Below are 18,066 nucleotides of genomic sequence, written 5' to 3'. Positions count from 1 at the left end.
CTCGTTCAATATACATCTTTCACCTTCTATAATAAATGAAGCAGGTGTACTTCAAACAACAGCCTCCTTCACTACACAACCCGGATCCATCCCCATCCAGTGAAATCAGTGAGGTACGGAGGGGTCATCCTATGAAATAAAAAAAAGCATGTAATCAGATAATTAAAAATCATAATGCATATGCAGAAGAGGGGCCAAATTAAGGTTGCAAAGACAACCTTAATTCTGGCATTTCCTAACTTCTGAGTGCTTGACTTTGCAACCTTAATAGTTTTGCGCATTTAATTTCCCAAGTTTTTTAAAAAGCAAACTGAAAAAAAAACAAGAGCAATTCCATCATGTGGCATCATATTGATACCCACATGGGTCATCTACAAGATTGGAACCTTTAGATCCACGGCACATACTTAGAGCTCTGCAAATCTGCGGGTATCTGTTTTATCTCCGTGGACCATTTCTGTGGATAGCATCGCGGATGCGTATATAAATTTTGTATCCATGCAGAGCTCTGACAGTAAGAGTTCGGCAGCAGCTGTGAGGAACCATGGCACAGATACTCCACCTGCCCTGGTCAGAGGGTCTGGGGGGTAGGGGCAGAGACCGGGGGCTGCTCAGGCCCCTGCTGAGGGCAGGTAGAGGGTCTGCTGGGCAGCTCCCCACAGCTGCCCACCTGGCTCTTACCGTGGCTGGGCTGCAACTCCAAGCTGCCCCTCCCCCTGACCAGAGCCGGGCTGGGGAGAGCCTGGGTCTCTCCGCCTGCCCTGGTCGGGGAACCTGGGGGGCAGGAACACTGGTCTGGAAGCCTAGGGGACAGGGACATGGGTTGTGGGCTGCTCGGGCCCCCCCACCCAGAGTAGGTAGAGGGTCTGCCATCCACCATGGCTCCTCACAGCTGCCGGCCCGGCTCTTACCATGGCAGGGCTGTGGCTCCAAGCCACTCTCCCAGTCAGCCCCAGAGAGCCGCGCAGGCAGCTGTGGGGAGCCTGGGTCCCTTCACTTGCCCTGGGCAGGGAGCCTGAGCAGCCCCCAGCCCGTGTCCCTGCCTCCCAGACCACCCACCATGGGCAGGTGGAAGGACCTAGGCTCCCCACAGCTGCCAGCGTAGCTCTCCCCAACCCAGCTCTGGCCAGGGCGCTCAGAGCTGCAGTCCAGCCACAGGAAGAGCTGGGCAGGCAGCTGTGGGGAGCTGCAGCAGACCCTCTACCTGACCAAGCAGCCCCTGGACAGCTCCACAGGTCACTCCCCCTTCCTCTCCAGCCAGGCCAGTGTGAAGTCCAGCCGGGGAGCCATGGGAAGCCGCAGCAGACCCTCCAACTGCCTGCGGTATGTAGGGAGAATGAGAGCAGCCCACGGCCATGTCATCTCCCCACCAGACTCCGCCTGGTCAAGGGCAAGTGGAGGGTCTGCCTCTTCGTATGGGCTCCCTACAGCTGCCTGTGCAGCTATCCCCGACTGGGCTCTGGTGAGGGGGGGTGCCTCAGAGCCTCAGCCCGGCCACAGTAAGTAAATCCGCAGACAATTTTTGCAGATTGTAGACAGGATGCGGATACACATTTTGTATCTGCACAGGGCTCTATACATGCTTCTGCCATTTGAGCTAATGAATGAGCACACTAGATGGATATGGGACACAAACTTTGCCAGTGGATTTCACAAATATTTACTGACAGCACAGGAATGGCAAGACTCAGGAATCCAGGACTCCATTCCAGGCTTTAGAGAGGAGCGTTCTCTAGTGGGCCTAGACTCTTTTGTCCATTGTCCCCAAGCATGACCACTTCTGCCCCATCCCCTCCAACCTGTCCCTGGTCCAATCTTGTCTCTTCCCCACCCCAGGCTCTTTGTCCAAATTTCATTCTCTTTGCCTACCAAATCCCACTCTCCACTGCTTAGGCTTCTCATGCCAGGCCCAATCTTCTTCCTAATCTCCACCTCCCAACTGTCAGTTTCCTTGTCCAGCCATTATCAGTTCCCCAATTTCAACCCCAAACTCTTTGTACTCAGTGTCATTGTTCAAGTGGTCCCTGTTACTCTTCTCCCAGCTCCTCATCTGATCTTTTCCCACCCCACCCCCCCACTACCATGGCTTCCTGTGGCCCCCATCCTCTCTGCCTCCCAGTCCCAATCTCCCGCCCCAGGATTCTTGTCCACTCTTAGTATCATTGTATCTCACCCTCCTGTCCAGTCCCTTTGTTCAGCCACTTCCAGTTCTACCCACCTCACTGCATCCTAACTTCTTGTCAAATTTCACTTCCCTCCTCCTACCTCACTAATTCTTAGTACCATTCTCCATGCCCAGCCAGCTCCAGATTCCCCACTGCACCAGCTCCCAGTCTCAGATTTCTTCCCCTGCCCTCTTCCCCCACCCCCACACTAGCTGCCAGCCCCTCTCTTCATCTCCCTCCCAGACTCCTTGTCCGAATCTACTCCCTGTTTCCCATGCAGGTCCAATTCTGCCCACTTTGCATTTGATTCAGACAGCTTGTTCCTACACATTGTTTGGGTCCAGTAGGGAGGTCACTGAGAGCATAAGGCCCTCAGCTCAGTTGCCTGGATCCAGACCCAGGCCCAGCCAACAGCTGCAACAACAGGAAAAGTCCTGTTCAGCAGGGCCGGCTCTACAGTTTTCACCACCCCAAGCAGCACGCCAAATTGCCGCTGCGGGTGGCGGGGGCAGTCCGTGTGCCCTTAGGGTGGCAGGCACATTTCCGTGGCGGCGGCAATTTGGTGGCAGCTTCTATGTTTAGCTGAAGCCGCCCCGGACAGCTAAACATAGAAGCTGCCACCGAATTGCCCTCACCGTGGAAACGCGCCTGCTGCCCTAAGGACACACGGACTGCCTCCGCCCTCCGCAGTGGCAATTCAGCGCGCTGCTTGGGGGCAAAACAACAGGGATTGCCGCCCCTTGCAGAATGCCACTCCAAGCACCAGCTTAGAATGCTAGTGCCTAGAGCCGGCCCCACTGTTCAGTCCTGGGATGGAGCGAACACAGGGCAAAAAGAAGCAAAATTGCCTGAAGATTCTAACACTTAAGAAGTCTCTACTGGGCAAGTTCAAACTGCAATTTTTCTAAAGCTTATAACTTAGCCGAATTTGAGCATTTTTTCACAGGGATGGCAAAAGGCCCCTCCCTGACAAAAAGGCCATTTCCCTGCCAAATTTCAAGTCCCTGATCTAAAGAATGAGGGTCATTACATATTCTTCATAGGAAAAGTTGACAGAATTCTTTTAAAGTGGGAAAATTTCTTTTTTCCCTAGCCTTGTTCTTAGAAATGGCAAAATGTTTGACTGAAATTTTCTGTAAATAAATAATCAGCCAGAGGCAGACACCTGGCATGGTAAATGTCAGACAAGATATTTAGTCTGGCAAAGTTGTAAGCAACTGAAAACAGGGTCTTACAATGGGAAGTGTTGGGCAACCTTAATAGGTCGTACCACCAGCTCTACCTATAAATAATAAATACTTAAGTTTAATTGCATCAATGAAGCACTAGCTGTATAGGGTCAGGAAAAAGACATCACATGGCCATTGCAAAATTTCTGTTCGTTTAACAAAAACAACACACACTTTCCTCTGAAGCACCAGAGTTCTGGACTAGGTAGACCACTAATCTCTCCTGCTCAACAATTTCTCTGAGTGACAAGAGGTGCCTTACCTTTTCCACTCAGTCATTGCTCTGGCAACATTCCAATAACATTAATTATATTTTGCCTCCCTAAATCCCTGCTTCAGTTTCATGTAATCTTAGGTTTTTCATTGTTTTGTTTCCTAAAATGTTGTCTAGTACTGCAGTGCAGTGTTAACTGGTGTTGCAATTCACTTCAGAAATGGCTGTATTTCCATGACAGGTGAAGTGATTACTATAATATCTCTAGTTCGCAAAGAACTTCTGGTATTAAAGGTGCTTTATAAATAAATATAATTCAATGTAGAATGGTACAGAAAAACATATTTATTGTAATTACAATGATGCCATCTAGTAGCCAGCAGAGTAATAGCAAGGAAAACATTTAACTTTCAATACCAACATATTTTTCCTTTGAACAGCTTCATATTTCAGAGTAAATATATATATTTAAGATAAAAAAAATTGAGAAGCTGGAAATGTGGAATGGAATTATTTCCATTTACTAAGTCTAGTTATTGTTCTCACGACTAGTTTACAGCAGGGAGGAGTGAACCGATTTCTTCCCAATTACAAACTTGATTCTAAATCCAGAAGGGTGGGGGTCTGGAGAAAACAACCAACACAGGTCCCAATTCAGCAACATACTTAAGTGTGTCTAATTTTAAGCATATGAACAGTCACACTCAATTCCATGTTTAAAGTTAGGTAAGTGTTTAAATATCTAAGACATTAAATGGCTTATAAAATTCAATTCTATAATGAGATGAAAGGAATAGATTAAATGAAGCCTTGAGTAAAGGCAGCCCCAGGAATTAAGACTGCAGACTAAATAACGGATTGTTATTGAAACAGGAGAAAGTTTATAATGATCACATCAGTGAAGTAATGGAAAAAGGTAAGAGCTTCCACAGCACTGAAAGTCTTCAACCCCAGACTTGGTACGCATGTTATATAGATAAGCAAAAGGAAGAGGATAGTGAATAGATGACCTAATATAGCCCAATAATTCTACTTCTGAGACCCCATCAGGTACGTCTGAGATAAGCACCTGCATATTCTTGCTCCTAGCTTTGTCCTCTGCATTGCTGCATGAACATACAACTTTCTAATTAGAGACACAAGGTGAGTGAAGTAATATCTTTTATTGGACCAACTTCTGTTGGTGAGAGAGACAGGCTTTCAAAAGTCTGTCTCACCAGCCGAAGTTGGTCCAATAAAAGATATTACCTCATCCACCTTGTCTTTCTTATATCCTTTGAGCAACACAGCTACAACACTGCATATAACTTTCTAATATAATACCAGGTAAGCATGCTCAATTTCTTATTTTATTTAATGGTAGCCCCTGTGCAGGTTAGCATGACCTGCCCTTAACTTGCCATAGGAAACAGTGACTCACATATAATAGCTAGGATATTAACCGCCGTTGGAATTTAATCTTATACTAGTGATTGAAGCACCTTTAAAGGGAAACATGGCTTGGCTCTTTCGCAGGAATTGCTGTAAGGAAATAGACCCCTCTAATTCTTGAATCAGCCATGGGGTGGCAGACTTTCTCTGCCTACCCAGATAGAAGTGTATTCATTTTAAAAAGGAGGAAGTGATCTCTAGCATGTTTGTCTTTATCAGACTTATACCTGACAATTTTATGGATAAATCTCTGAGAATGAGTATATAGCAAATAAGGATGTTTCAGATTCAAATGTCAAGCCTTTTAAGTGCTTTGAGATAGACTAAAATATGTGGTTGAGTTAAGAAAAAGGGGGCAAGTATATAAAATAATAGTATGGAGAAGGTGAATTGGAAGTTTTTGTTCTCTGTGTCTCTTATCACAAGGGAAAGGGGACAGTCTATGAAATTAAAAGATGGACAATTCAAAAACAATAAAAAGGAAATACTTTCATACAATGTGTGATTACCACAGAAAGTCATTGAGTTCAAGAAGTTAACAAGATTCAAAAAGGGAATGGATACTTAGATGGATGGCAAGAATATCCAGAGTTGTCATAATTAACATAAATTTTGGAAAGAATGAAGCACAAGGTTTAATATTCTTTCCAAAATTTATGTTAATTATGACAACTCTGAATATTCTGGTTTAAGCCAGTCTCTAATATTAGACACTAGGACGAGACCCAGTATAGGGGGCAGCTTATCCTTCTGCTACCTATTGCAGGGTTCTTAACCCTTGCTCTGAACCATCAGGTTCTGATCACTGTCAAAGACAAAATTCTGGATTAGAGGGACATTGGGTCTGATCCAGTGTGGCAATTCCTAAATTTAATACATAAATACATTCCATCTCAATCTACATTTACAGATTTATTTTCATTTACATGGTTTTTAGTTGATGTTAATACAAGTGTGAGATTTTGTTGGTGGTAAACAAATCTGTATGGCTCAACAGGTTGTAAGGCCAAGATCAAAGACCTAAGTACATCAGTGAATACTCTTTCAATAAAACACTCTCAAAGAGAGAGAAATGACCTCCATGGTGCAGAATACTTGATTTTGGAGGGTCTGATGGGGACCAACTGGAACTTCCATATAGCCAATGTGGCTTTTAGTTGGCTAATTTTCCTTGTAAAAAAATTGCTGTTTCAGGAAACACCTTGACTGGTGTGGTGCTGACATCTGGGAGACACAGGCGTGTACAACCTAATGGGTCCTACTCCTGGTTCATTTCTGTGCTTTCTTTCAGCAGGTACTCTGATGACTTAAGTTAATGCCTCTTCCTATTACATGGGGAATTTAGTCAACTGAAGTCTTGGGTGAAGTAAAACACTGACAGAATGTACAAATGGGAACAGAACCAGTTTCTGGCATTACATTTGATCTCACTAAGTGAATACATAGTCCAAAAACAGCTTAGGACAGAAGAGGGGGAAATCCTCTTCCCTATGACAGAGGTGAATGCTTAAATCATTAAGAAGAAGAAAAGTGATCAGGAATTCCATTGGTCACAATTGTTAGTTTTACTTTACTGAAAATACAAGTAAATAAATGACATTGCTTGATGAACCAAAGGGCAGTATCAGAGAAATTTTCTGGGGAGGATCTGCATGAACTTCTTCACAGGGTTCAGCTGAATTTGAAAGTTAGGATGCATCTTGCCCATATCTGGATCTTATTAAAATGGTACTCGAGTAAAAAAAAAAAAAAATAGGATTTTCCAGCTTCCAACAGATTTGTGTTACAGGGGTGAGGGAAAGTTGAAGCTAGGGTAGTGCTTGCCACTTTTGACTGTCAATGTCAGAAATCTGTAGGTCTCTGGAGAAATTTGTTTCTCCGTGAAGAGCCATACTCAGATCTAATGGCACTACATTTAATAATAAAGAAGAAATGAGAATGAAGTTCTTGTTTGAAGAGTTGTTCAAGACTGACAATTATAACACTGACAAGGACTGAAATAGGACAGATAATATAAACAAATGCACAGATAATTACAGAACTGGTATATGGAACTATTCATTGTCATATATAGTTTAAATGACTGCTAGAAACATGGACAATGTCAGATTTCTTGACATGGCACATATCCAGCTGGGGACTAGAACATATGTGGGGAAAGAAAGATGTATGCATGTGATGTTGAGAAGCAGACAGAGGAGCATAATTCTGTGCATTGGATTTGTACCAGTTTCCCAACAAAACTGAAGTGTCCATTCTTGAGTGGTTTTAACTGTCTGGCTCTAGGACTTGGCTATATTTATCCTGGCTGATGTATTCTGTCAAATGTGCCCTGCTGTTGATAAGGTGCCGCTGGTGACAAGAGTGGGGGAATCAAAGGGGAGGAGCAGGATGGGGACTTCCAGCCAGTGTTTTTTAAGGGGTCTCAAGAGTCCTGCAGTCTCATTCCAGTCCAGCTCAGACCCTGGCTTCGAGGCACCACTGGGAGCTTCAAGAAAGACAAAATCAAGATGCCAGAGCCTGCAAAGAAAACAGGTAAGGACAACAACTGAGTGAGAAAGAGAGAGAGAGACTGAACTTAGCCTGGCTGAGAGTGACTGCCAAGCAGAGCAGCTGTCCCTATATCACAGAAACAAAAGTAGAGAAAAAAAATAAAGTGATATTTTGTAAAAAGTTAATAAAAAAAGAAAGAGGGATTCAGAGAGCTCACAGGGAGATGAGGGATAAGTTCACCCAGAAACTCCCACCCAAGTAATTAGCTCCAGAAGCTTTGGCTGAGGGAAAAGGACAAAAATTAAACTGTTCCATTGAAATTCCTTTCACTTTTCACTTCTTCTCCTAGGCACCATCAGGGCAGTGAAAATAGCTCACAGTCCTTCTCCCGGGTATTTTCCAGACAATAAGCAACAGCCTGTGGTAGAATTTTTGGGCATAAAATCTCCAGCGTAAAGACAAAGTTCATAGCAGCTGGCTCACATTTTGCTCTCTATATCAGCCAGACAGGCAGGCAGGCTCACTATAGCTGTAGGGAAACAGGGAACTCTTGAGGGGTTTATACATAGAATCACAGGGTTAGCAGGGACTGCAAGGGTCATATAGTTTAACCCCCTGCCAAGATACAGGATTTGCTGCATAAACCATCCAAGATAGATGGCTATCCAGCCTCCTTTTGAAAACCTTGAGTGAAGGAGCTTCTGCAATCTCCCTGGGCAGTTAGTTCCCTTTCCTCTCCTCTCCACTCCAGTGAGCCAGAAGATAACTTCTCTATTGAAACAGGTCAGAGCAGTCTACCAACATCAGGGAGGCAGCTTAGCACTTCCCTCCCATTCCCACACTTACAGAAAGGAAGCACACAGAACAAAACAGATTTAGGACATTCCTAATTATTCTCTGGATTGTTTAATATTTAGAACCAAGAAGCTAGTCACAAGCCACCTGCCTATGTTGAAAGAGGAGAGCTATGAGAGGTGTCGGGAGAGGGTGCAAGTTACAGGGAACTTGTGTAGGAAGATGCACCACCACTCCCACCCGTAAGGCAGAGCTGGGAGGAGAGTATTTAGAGGGCATCTGCCCACGTGAGTCGAAAGAGGACCATGAGAACACCGTATGTCCACAACTAACTTCAAAGAAAGGGCTGAAAGTTAGTTATGGATATTTAAAAATTGTGTATAGGAACATGCAAAAATAGAAAATTATACTAAGTCTGAGTGTTTACACTCAAGAACAGAATCTGCTCTCAGTGAGACTAGTGTAAATCTGGAGTGATTCAGATCAGAATCGCTCACATACACTGTACAGGTCTGTTCAGGTGTACATGTGACTTCTTAAAAGCATACACTTTTCTGGGGATGTCAATAGCAGCTGCTTAGTATTTATTTTAAGCTATTTGAGGCTTGTGTACAGCTTGATGACTGTTCAGTTCCTTAGCAATATACTGTTAGGATGGACAGAGAGGAAATCTTCCCTTCTTGTTCAAACCTAGATATATTAAGAAGCACTTTTGGTTGAAACATTTGGTATTTTATGTTCTCTGAGCAGCCACATTTGCTGCCTCTGGCACTTATTACACTAAAGAATTCCAAAGACCCAGGCCTCAGAAATAAGGGCATGTATCCAGATCAAGGGAAGTGCCTGGCAGATGGAGTATTCAGAAGGCTTATACTCAAACCAGCTCAGTAAGAGCCTCTTAATTATGAAGAAAAACATCCTTAAACACTTAAACTACATCCTTTATGTAGGTTTTCTGGTATTTTCCCCCTTATTTCTAATTATTCAATAAAATACATTACCACCAGTGCTTCTATGAGGCATCATGAAATTTCTTCACAAACCAAAGGACCGAAGGGGAGTTATTCTCTCTAAAAGCATTTACAATTTCTGTGGTGATTTCCAGTTTGAGCAACCTCTTAAACACTGATTATTGTCAGGATCTATAGAATTCAGACCTAAATGCTTTAAACAAACATGGAACTGACGTCTTGAAAGTGAGACAGGCACTTTATTCCATCAAAAGTAAGTTTATTCTAATAAAGGTCTTTTTCTCCTAAGTTCAATAACTGTCAAAGTGCTATTTCAGGGCTAGTTATTTAATATTGATTTTTGAGATATTATTGCTAGAATCAAAGTAATAACTGATTTATAATCGCCCTGTGATAATGCATATGCACACATACAACAAGCCTCTGATAGCTCAATGAGGAAGGGGAAACAGTAACGGGAGACTTGGAAATGGCAGAGATGCTTAATGACTTCTTTGTTTCAGTCTTCACTGAGAAGTCTGAAGGAATGTCTAGTATAGTGAATGCTTACGGGAAGAGGGTAGGTTTAGAAGAGAAAATAAGAAAAGAGCAAGTAAAAAAATCACTTAGAAAAGTTAGATGCCTGCAAGTCACCAGGGCCTGATGAAATGCATCCTAGAATACTCAAGGAGTTAATAGAAGAGGTATCTGAGCCTCTAGCTATTATCTTTGGGAAATCATGGGAGACGGGGGAGATTCCAGAAGACTGGAAGGGGGCAAATATAGTGCCCATCTATAAAAAGGGAAATAAAAACAACCCAGGAAACTACAGACCAGTTAGTTTAACTTCTGTGCCAGGGAAGATAATGGAGCAGGTAATCAAAGAAATCATCTGCAAACACTTGGAAGGTGGTAAGGTGATAGGGAATAGCCAGCATGGATTTGTAAAGAACAAATCGTGTCAAACTAATCTGATAGCGTTCTTTGATAGGATAACGAGCCTTGTGGATAAGGGAGAAGCGGTGGATGTGATATACCTAGACTTTAGTAAGGCATTTGATACAGTCTCGCATGATATTCTTATAGATAAACTAGGAAAGTACAATTTAGATGGGGCTACTATAAGGTGGGTGCATAACTGGTTGGATAACCGTACTCAGAGAGTAGTTGTTAATGGCTCCCAATCCTGCTAGAAAGGTATAACAAGTGGGGTTCTGCAGGGGTCTGTTTTGGGACCGGTTCTGTTCAATATCTTCATCAACGATTTACATGTTGGCATAGAAAGTACGCTTATTAAGTTTGCGGACGATACCAAACTGGGAGGGATTGCAACTGCTTTGGAGGACAGGGTCAAAATTCAAAATGATCTGGACAAATTGGAGAAATGGTCTGAGGTAAACAGGATGAAGTTCAATAAAAATAAATGCAAAGTGCTCCACCTAGGAAGGAACAATCAGTTTCACACATACAGAATGGGAAGAGACTGTCTAGGAAGGAGTATGGCAGAAAGAGATCTAGGGGTCATAGTAGACCACAAGCTTAATATGAGTCAACAGTGTGATACTGTTGCAAAAAAAAGCAAACATGATTCTGGGATGCATTAAAAGATGTGTTGTAAACAAGACATGAGAAGTCATTCTTCCGCTTTACTCTGCGCTGGTTAGGCCTCAACTGGAGTATTGTGTCCAGTTCTGGGCACCGCATTTCAAGAAAGATGTGGAGAAATTGGAGAGGGTCCAGAGAAGAGCAACAAGAATGATTAAAGGTCTTGAGAACATGACCTATGAAGGAAGACTGAAGGAATTGGGTTTGTTTAGTTTGGAAAAGAGAAGACTGAGAGGGGACATGATAGCAGTTTTCAAGTATCTAAAAGGGTGTCATCAGGAGGAGGGAGAAAACTTGTTCACCTTAGCCTCCAATGATAGAACAAGAAGCAATGGGCTTAAACTGCAGCAAGAGAGATTTAGGTTGGACATATGGAAAAAGTTCCTAACTGTCAGGGTAGTTAAACACTGGAATAGATTGCCTAGGGAAGCTGTGGAATCTCCATCTCTGGAGATATTTAAGAGTAGGTTAGATAAAAGTCTATTAGGGATGGTCTAGACAGTATTTGGTCCTGCCATGAGGGCAGGGGATTGGACTCGATGACCTCTCGAGGTCCCTTCCAGTCCTAGAGTCTATGAGTCTATGAGCTGCAACTCTTTGAAACAGTTGCCAATCTTTTTAAAAAAGCAAATTACAGTAAATTTTTTCCCACCTTTTCTCCCTTATATGGGAAAGATAAAAACAGGGGGTGGTGAGGAGAGGAAGCAAAAGTTACACTGGACTTTTATCACGGATTTTACACATAGTCAGTAACAGTTATCATCTCATGACTTCTTGTGGCTAGAAGCCTATTTGGAACCCACTAGAAAGCTAAGATTCCAGCTTTTCCATTGATATACATACTGCATTGATTTCTAGCCCAGCAAAGTTGTAACACCTCGGATCGTGATATTACAAGAGCCTTATAAATAATCGTTACTATTATTTATAGACATTTAATAAGATTAGTAGTACCAATCTTTGTCATTCAGATACATGTACATTCACGGGGCCACACCTTCAACTGGTAATGCTCCATTGAAATCAATGGATCTATGTTAATTTACACCAGCGGAGTATCTAATCCCATGGTAATTAAGCTATCCTGACTTTTTGGGGTGTAGGGTTGAAAAAAAAGTAGTAAGCAATTTACAAGTTCTAAGCATTTTCAAAGATTATTTTATCTATGCTATATTGTAAGAGTATCTTGTGATGTAGCAAGAAATTTTTATACTTATATGTAGTATCAATTAGAACTAGGCTCTATACCATGTTCATCACCTTGGTATTAAATACCTACACATATAGACCCTTATACCACACTATCACATTATAGTGGTTGTTCCTACTAAAGAGTGCAAAACAGTTTCCATTTTAACACATTTGTACGTATGCTCAGAACTTTGACTTTCATCTTTTGTAGTCAAGTTGCACTTTTCAAAAAATTCTATCTTTGAGCAGAGACCAAATATGAAAAGTTTAAACTTAAAACAGCCAAAATGATTTTATGAGCCCATCATAAGCAAGTGAACACCCCACCACCACCATAAGCATTCTTGCCACCTCTCAAATGTTTGTGAGACTCAGGGTTGAACTTTGATACATCAAACTTGTCATGTAAAAAGACCTTTAAAGAAATATGTACTTTGTTAAATTTGGAAGAGAGTGTTTAAGGAATGTCGAGCACTTCTGAAACCTGGCCATTTATGTTTAGGTAACTAAAGATAGATTGAGAACTACAGAGTTATTGACCTAGATTAGAAAATGTTCGCCAAAGTTTATAATAGAACTTGATTGCAGCCTTAAGCATGGAGAAGCTAGAGCTACTACATAACACATAGCTTGTAAATCCTTATGTAGATTATAAACTGTTTGGGGCTATGCTTGCATAGTACCCAGCACAATGGGGTCCTGGTTCATGGGCTCCAGTATGTGATGTAATACAAATAAATTATTTGCATCACCTTTTCTTTTGTAGATCTGAAGGTTAAACATTGTCCCCATTTTACAGATGGGATATTGGAGGCATAGACAGGTTGAATGTCCAAGGTCACACAGCAAGTGTGATTACTCCCAGTCCTTTGTAAATTCCAGTAACATGAGTAATCTTAGCTTCTGAAATAAAGGAAAATAAGTTTGAGAGGCTTTATAGCTTTGATCAAGTAATGCTTAAGCCTGTATGTGCAAGAAGCCACTTAGCTCTGACTAAGGAATTTATAGCACCTCATAGTTCAAGAGCAAGGAATTTACAAACTTCTTGCTAAAGTTTGTGGAGCTTCTAACCTGCACAAACCTAACTGCTCCAGTTCTTATCTTAAAGGAAAGAAGAGTGGGAAAAGGAAATGCAAAGAACTAGTATTAACTGTAACATTAAAGTTGCAACATCAAGCCCTCAACTATTCAGGAATTTTGAAAGTTAATATTTTTTTCCTGAAATGTTAACTTGGCTTTGCTGCTCATGTAATCATTTTACCATAAAACATACAGGATCTGCAATAAGGCGAATTTAGCACTCCAGGAGAAACCCTAATTTTTGGTATTTCCTAATTTTGTGTCTTTGATTTTACAAACTTCATGTTTTCTGCATTTTCTGCTCATTCCCATCACAAAGCTCTAGTGGAGCTTCCAGTCTGCTTACTACAGGCTGTCTATGTTATCAGCTAAGTGCCTTTCTTTTAGTATATAGTATACAGTCACTTTTTTATTCCAGTGAGGTATACATGTAGTAGTTGTTTTAAAACATTACTCAACCATATCATAACCTATAAAAGCTTTTCATTGAAAAGGGGAAACTCACTACTAAAGGACCTCCTTGTGGCCAGGTCTGGCAGCTCTCTCCCCATCTAGCACCCCTTGACAGTAGCCACTCTAGCCCTCAGCTGGTCCACCTTTTCCCGTGACTCAGCCCTCTGGCTTAGTCATGATTTTAAGTCCACACCTTCCAGTGTAATAAAATGCCCAGAACAGTTCAATGATGTAAAAACAAGACCTTCAGTACCAACTCCAGGCATTGTTGTCCTCAGTCCCTTCTCTGACAGCTCTCTATCATCCCTGTCCTCTTCTCTGGGCTCATGCCATCTTGCCAGCAGCTAAAACAGGAACCCAGCCTGCCCATTACACTCAGTTCCAGCCCAGGGACCCTATAACCAGCAGCCACAGACAGCTCCATCCAACTCCTAGCTACAGCCTCCCAGGACTTCTTCCTATTCAGAGCCTCTCCAGGTTAATTCTTTCAGATACCTTGGCTCTCAGGGCCCTCCCTGGAATCCTCTGACAAACTCAGACCAAAAGTACAAACTCAAACAAGTTTTTATCTTCCTCAGGCTTGGCCTTCCGTGCCTATTAAGTTCCCCTTGCTGTGCCCTTGCCCCCACAACCTCTTCCCAGGACTCTCTCCTTGGAAGTCAAGATTACGCCCTTTTATCAGGGTTTATCATTGGAGCCTGCACCACCCCATAGTGGCTGATTCGTCTTTTTCCTGGCCTCTTACCAGAATTCTCTGTCCAGGAGAAGATATGAGGGCTTACTCTCTGCCTGGACTTCCTCCTTAACCCTCCTGGATTCACTACTTACTCATCCCAGAGAGCAGCTACAGAATTTCATCCTCCAGCCCTCTTCTGTGCTAAACTTTCTGCTTTTTGTACTAACTATCTAGCTCCTTCTCTAGGTGGGCTTCATCTCTAATTATTTCTAGCTAAACCTCAGAGGGCAGCCTATTATGTTAATTGGCCTCTCAGGCCCAGGTTACCGCTTTCACAGCCTGTGTGTGGTACAAACCCCACCACACTCCCTTTCCTTCATAGGCTGACCTCTTTTATCTAACAAGGCTTGGTGATGACATGACATCAACAGCATAGTGAAGGAGGGGCCTCACTGAATGAGAACTTACAACTCCAGGGGTGAAGAAGGAATCTAAAAATAAACAAAAAAGTCCCCCATCAAGTTTAAAATGTCTTTTGTTTAGGCTATGCCTCTTCTGCACTACACTTTGGAACGTTCATTGAATCATAGAAGGAAGTTCAAACGGGTGAAAAAGCCAGCAGGGACTAGCCTTCCACATAGACTCTCTTTGGCTCCTGGTTCTTGGATGGAAATGTTTTTCAAGAGGGGGACTGAAACTATAAAATGGAGGGACAAACACCCAAAGGGACCCCTGTCTTTCTCTGCCCGTCACATTCACTGCGCTCGAAAAGACAATCCAATGAGTGCATGAGGATTTTTCTCTCCATGATTCAGTGGGATGAGAGAGGCTCGAAGTGCAAAGTGAACTTTAAGGGCATAGGAGACACTTTTGAATTGCACTAGGTAGAAATCTGAGCACAGTTTATTCAGGGCAGTCAGTGCAGACCAGGCAAAGAGTGAGAATCTAATCTCAAATAGTCAGGAGTTCAGTTCTAATAATAAACAGGCATTTTCGTAAACAGTATGCTAGGGAGATGGTTATTTAAGTATTTGAGGTGTTAAAGGTTTGTACCCCTAGTAAATCTTTGTACTAGAAAAATCACATTTACATCTGTTCCTTCCCCCCTTTACCCCCCACCCCCCAAAAAAAACTATTTAGGAAGTATTAACAGCATACAAATCCTTGCCATGTAACTATCAGAAACAAAACAATAATCACTACAACAGTGAGCTTTTGTTTAAAGAGACATTATACAAGAATATAGTCGTCAGAGCTCTCTAGTTAATGGCATTACCATATTACAAAATGAGCATCATTACAACACACAAGCTTCTTAACGTGCAAGCATCCATCTGAGTTGGTAAATGCCGTGGTTACCTGATGAGATTGCCCTCACTGAGTGAAACCTCAGCTCCTCTGTTTGCAAAGTGAGACAGAGCTGTTGAGCTTTGACTCCATTTGGCATTCGTGTGAATGTCATGTTTTTTGGTGAATGGCACTATTCATCTATTGTGTGTTCTGAAGTGACCCTCCTGCTTACCTGAGTGACTTACTATATTCACCTCCTCTTCTGGATCAAGTGCTGCAGGAAGAAATCTGGATTATTACGGTTTGATTACAGATATTGAATGACATATTGGCCACTAAAAGTTGTGTTTTGTTGGCATCCTGAGATTGTCTAATCAAGCATATGTAGAGAGAAAAGCAGGCTGGTATCCTCTAGGGAGTGTTGCAGAGTACAGATCACTAGAAGCTAGTCTGTCATCTGGAAGGGTGATTCAAGACCCTAGTTGTCTCACTGGTCTTCCCAGTGAAAAGAGAATTTCATTGCTAGGCTCAGCTAAATGAGATTCCTTCTGGCCAGCTATTAATATGGTCTTGACTACCAGGATGTAGATAGTCACTTCCCTGTCTGCCTGTAACAGGTGCTGGTTATGTGCAGAAGCATTTATGCATGCTCAGGATTTATGGTATGGCAGTGGGGGGACTGCTAGGCACAGGTGAGTAGACATTGGTTTCTCATTATGTCTTTCATACTAGAATCCTAGAATATCAGGGTTGGAAGGGACTTCAGTAGGTCATCTAGTCCAACACCCTGCTCAAAGCAGGACCAATCCCCAACTAAATCAGCCCAGCCAGGGCTTTGTCAAGCCTGACCTTAAAAACCTCTAAGGAAGGAGATTCCACCACCTCCCTAGGTAACCCATGCCAGTGTTTCACCACCCTCCTAGTGAAAAAGTTTTTCCTAATATCCAACCTAAACCTCCCCCATTGCAACTTGAGACCATTACTCCTTGTTCTGTCATCTGCTACTACTGAGAACAGTCTAGTTTCATCCTCGTTGGAACCACCTTTCAGGTAGTTGAAAGCAGCTATCAAATCCCCTCTCATTCTTCTCTTCTGCAGACTAAACAATCCCAGTTCCCTCAGCCTCTCCTCATAAGTCATGTGCTCCAGCCCCCTAATTGTTTTCATTGCCCTCCGCTGGACTCTTTCCAATCTTTCCACATCCTTCTTGTAGTGTGGGGCCCAAAACCAGACACAGTACTCCAGATGAGGCCTCACCAATGTCAAATAGAGGGGAATGATCACATCCCTCAATCTGCTGGCAATGCCACAACTTATACAGCGCAAAATGCCATTAGCCTTCTTGGCAACAAGATCACACTGTCGACTCATATCCAGCTTCTCGTCCACTGTAACCCCTAGGTCCTTTTCTGCAGAACTGATGCCTAGCCATTTGGTCCCTAGTCTGTAGTGCATGTCCTTGTTGAACCTCATCAGATTTCTTTTGGCTCAATCCTCTAATTTGTCTAGGTCCCTCTGTATGCTATCCCTACCCTCCAGGGTATCTACCACTCCTCCCAGTTTAGTGTCATTTGCAAACTTGCTGAAGGTGCAGTCCATGCCACCCTCCAGATCATTAATGAAGATATTGATCAAAACCAGCCCCAGGACCAACCCTTGGGGCACTCCGCTTGATACCAGCTGCCAACTAGACATGGAGCCATTGATCACTACCTGTTGAGCCCGACGATCTAGCCAGCTTTCTATCCACCTTATAGTTCATTCATCCAGCCCATACTTCTTTAACTTGCTGGTAAGAATACTGTGGGAGACGATATCAAAAGCTTTGCTAAAGCCAAGGAATAACACATCCACTGCTTTCCCCTCATCCACAGAGCCAGTTATCTCGTCATAGAAGACCATTAGGTTAGTCAGGTATGACTTGCCGTTGGTGAATCCATGCTGACTATTCCTGATCACTTTCCTCTCCTCTAAATGCTTCAGAATTGATTCCTTGAGGACCTGCTCCACGATTTTTCCAAGAACTGAGGTGAGGCTGACTGACCTGTAGTTCCTTGGATCCTCTTCCTTCCCTTTTTTAAAGATGGGCACTACATTAGCCTTTTTCCAGTCATCTGGGACCGCTCCAAATCACCATGAGTTTTCAAAGATAATGGCCAATGGCTCTGCAATAACATTCACAACTCCTTTAGCACCCTCGGGTGCAGTGCATCTGGCTCCATTGGCTTGTGCTTGTCCAGCTTTTCTAAATAGTCCTGAACCACTTCTTTCTCCACACAGAGCTGGTCACCTCCTCCCCAAGCTGTGCTGCCCAGTGCAGTAGTCTAGGAGCTGACCTTGTTCGTGAAGACAGAGGCAAAAAAAAAAAAAAAAAAAAAAAAAAAAAGCATTGAGTACATTAGCTTTTTCCATGTCCTCTGTTACTAGGTTGCCTCCCTCATTCAGTAAGGGGCCTACACTTTCCTTGACTTTCTTCTTTTTGCTAACATACCTG

At 42.9% G+C, this 18,066-nt stretch overlaps 1 protein-coding gene across 1 annotated transcript in view; it reads left to right on the top strand.

The window, feature by feature from the left end:
* The first annotated feature begins 7,453 nt into the window (after window positions 1–7,453).
* MYBPC3 (myosin binding protein C3) overlaps window positions 7,454–18,066 on the top strand; it is a 130,431-nt gene continuing 119,818 nt past the window's right edge. Inside the window, exon 1 of the mRNA XM_050953646.1 lies at window positions 7,454–7,574. Coding sequence (XP_050809603.1) covers window positions 7,550–7,574 — 25 coding nt within the window. The 5' untranslated portion in view covers window positions 7,454–7,549. The remainder of the gene's footprint in view (window positions 7,575–18,066) is intronic.

Source organism: Gopherus flavomarginatus, chromosome 5 (genome assembly GCF_025201925.1).
Source record: "Gopherus flavomarginatus isolate rGopFla2 chromosome 5, rGopFla2.mat.asm, whole genome shotgun sequence".
NCBI classification, from domain to species: domain Eukaryota; kingdom Metazoa; phylum Chordata; order Testudines; family Testudinidae; genus Gopherus; species Gopherus flavomarginatus.
The sequence above is the reverse complement of the archived record's forward strand: the minus strand, read 5'-3'. Positions and strand labels throughout refer to the sequence as shown.